This window comes from Camelus dromedarius, chromosome 23 (genome assembly GCF_036321535.1).
Source record: "Camelus dromedarius isolate mCamDro1 chromosome 23, mCamDro1.pat, whole genome shotgun sequence".
NCBI classification, from domain to species: domain Eukaryota; kingdom Metazoa; phylum Chordata; class Mammalia; order Artiodactyla; family Camelidae; genus Camelus; species Camelus dromedarius.
In genome coordinates this window covers 26639067-26640318 of record NC_087458.1, presented here as the reverse complement: position 1 = coordinate 26640318, position 1252 = coordinate 26639067, and the positions used below count along the sequence as shown (strand labels likewise).

Here is a 1252-nt window from a genome sequence, read left to right as displayed (position 1 = left end):
TTAGCACATGTAGCGATACCACAAAAAGGAGACGCCGTGGATCCAGGCCATCAAAAAGGCGAGGATGACCACATGCCAGCAGAAGAAGGTGGTGACAAACATAATATTGTTTTTGTCATCATCCATCCACTTATGGCCGGAGATCGGTCTGTAGAGCATGAAGCCTATCTGGATCAGCCAAGAGCCCGTAAGCATGTACAGAAAGGCCTTCATCACCCAGAGCTGCCACGCGTCGGGAGCCCACAGCTCGGCAACCGCCACCAGCACCAGCGGGAACAGGGCCTGGATGAACAGGAGGTGGGACTGCAGGTCCACGCCCTCCGAGCCCTGCAAGTGAGACAGCATCAGGGGCAGGATCAGAGCCAGGCCCAGGGCCTGGGTGGCCTGCTCCAGCGCGGCACTCCTGCGGGGCAGCAGGTTCTGGCTCACCGCGTCAACACAGCCGCTCAGGACGAATGTCATGTATATGGTGAGGTGCTGCCACTGCTTGCAGTACAGGAAGTCTCTCGCGTGGTACGTCTTCCTGATGAGTACAAACGGCCCGGAAATGTTATGCAGCTCTTGGGCCACTAGAATGAAGGTGCTCAGTATCTTCAGCAGCCCCACGTAGTGAACTTGCCGTAGCTTTGCCCATCTGCCTTTGCTCCAGGGAGGACGTGGCGGGTACTGGGCAGGCTGGCTGCATATCAAGGCCCTGGAGACGAGTCGCGCGTGATAAAGTCCATAGAAGAAGAGGGACAGTCCTGGGTACAGATGACCCTCGAAGCCTCCCATGGAACTGAAGGTAGGTCTGACCACAAGCAGAGGCAAGAGGCTCGGGGAACGGCCGTGCTGGGCTCTAGGATGTGGAGGGAGCTTCTCGGAGTCTGTTTATATTCAGCTCATTGCATGCACATGCAAAAGGGAAACGGTTTTGGAGAAGGCCCAGACTTATGGTGGGGTGGGTGTCCTGGTTTCCGTTCTGGTCTTCTGCTTGGTTCACTGATGGCTAACCAACCATTGCCAAATGGTGAAATAAGCATATTCTCCAGCACAACGCCTGGCTTCTGCCCTTCTCAGAGACCATGCCTCTCCCCCCGTTGGTCCCTGATGTGGTCTCTACCTTCCTTACTTTCCCCCAGATTCACAGAACGGAAGGAACAACTCAGAGGAAACGGGGAGGACACACAGGTTACCTCACACAAACACGAGGTACGAGTCTGTTCTTCTGGGTACAAGCAGTCTTAAGAGCCACAAGGAAGCACACACAGCC

At 55.6% G+C, this 1252-nt stretch overlaps 1 protein-coding gene across 1 annotated transcript; it reads right to left on the bottom strand.

Annotated features, from left to right (window-relative positions):
• LOC105096238 (transmembrane epididymal protein 1) lies at window positions 1-774 on the bottom strand. Its single transcript, XM_010988542.3, has one exon. The coding sequence runs from the start codon at window positions 772-774 to the stop codon at window positions 1-3; it is 774 nt and encodes a 257-aa protein (XP_010986844.3).
• Between the last annotated feature and the right edge of the window lie 478 nt (window positions 775-1252).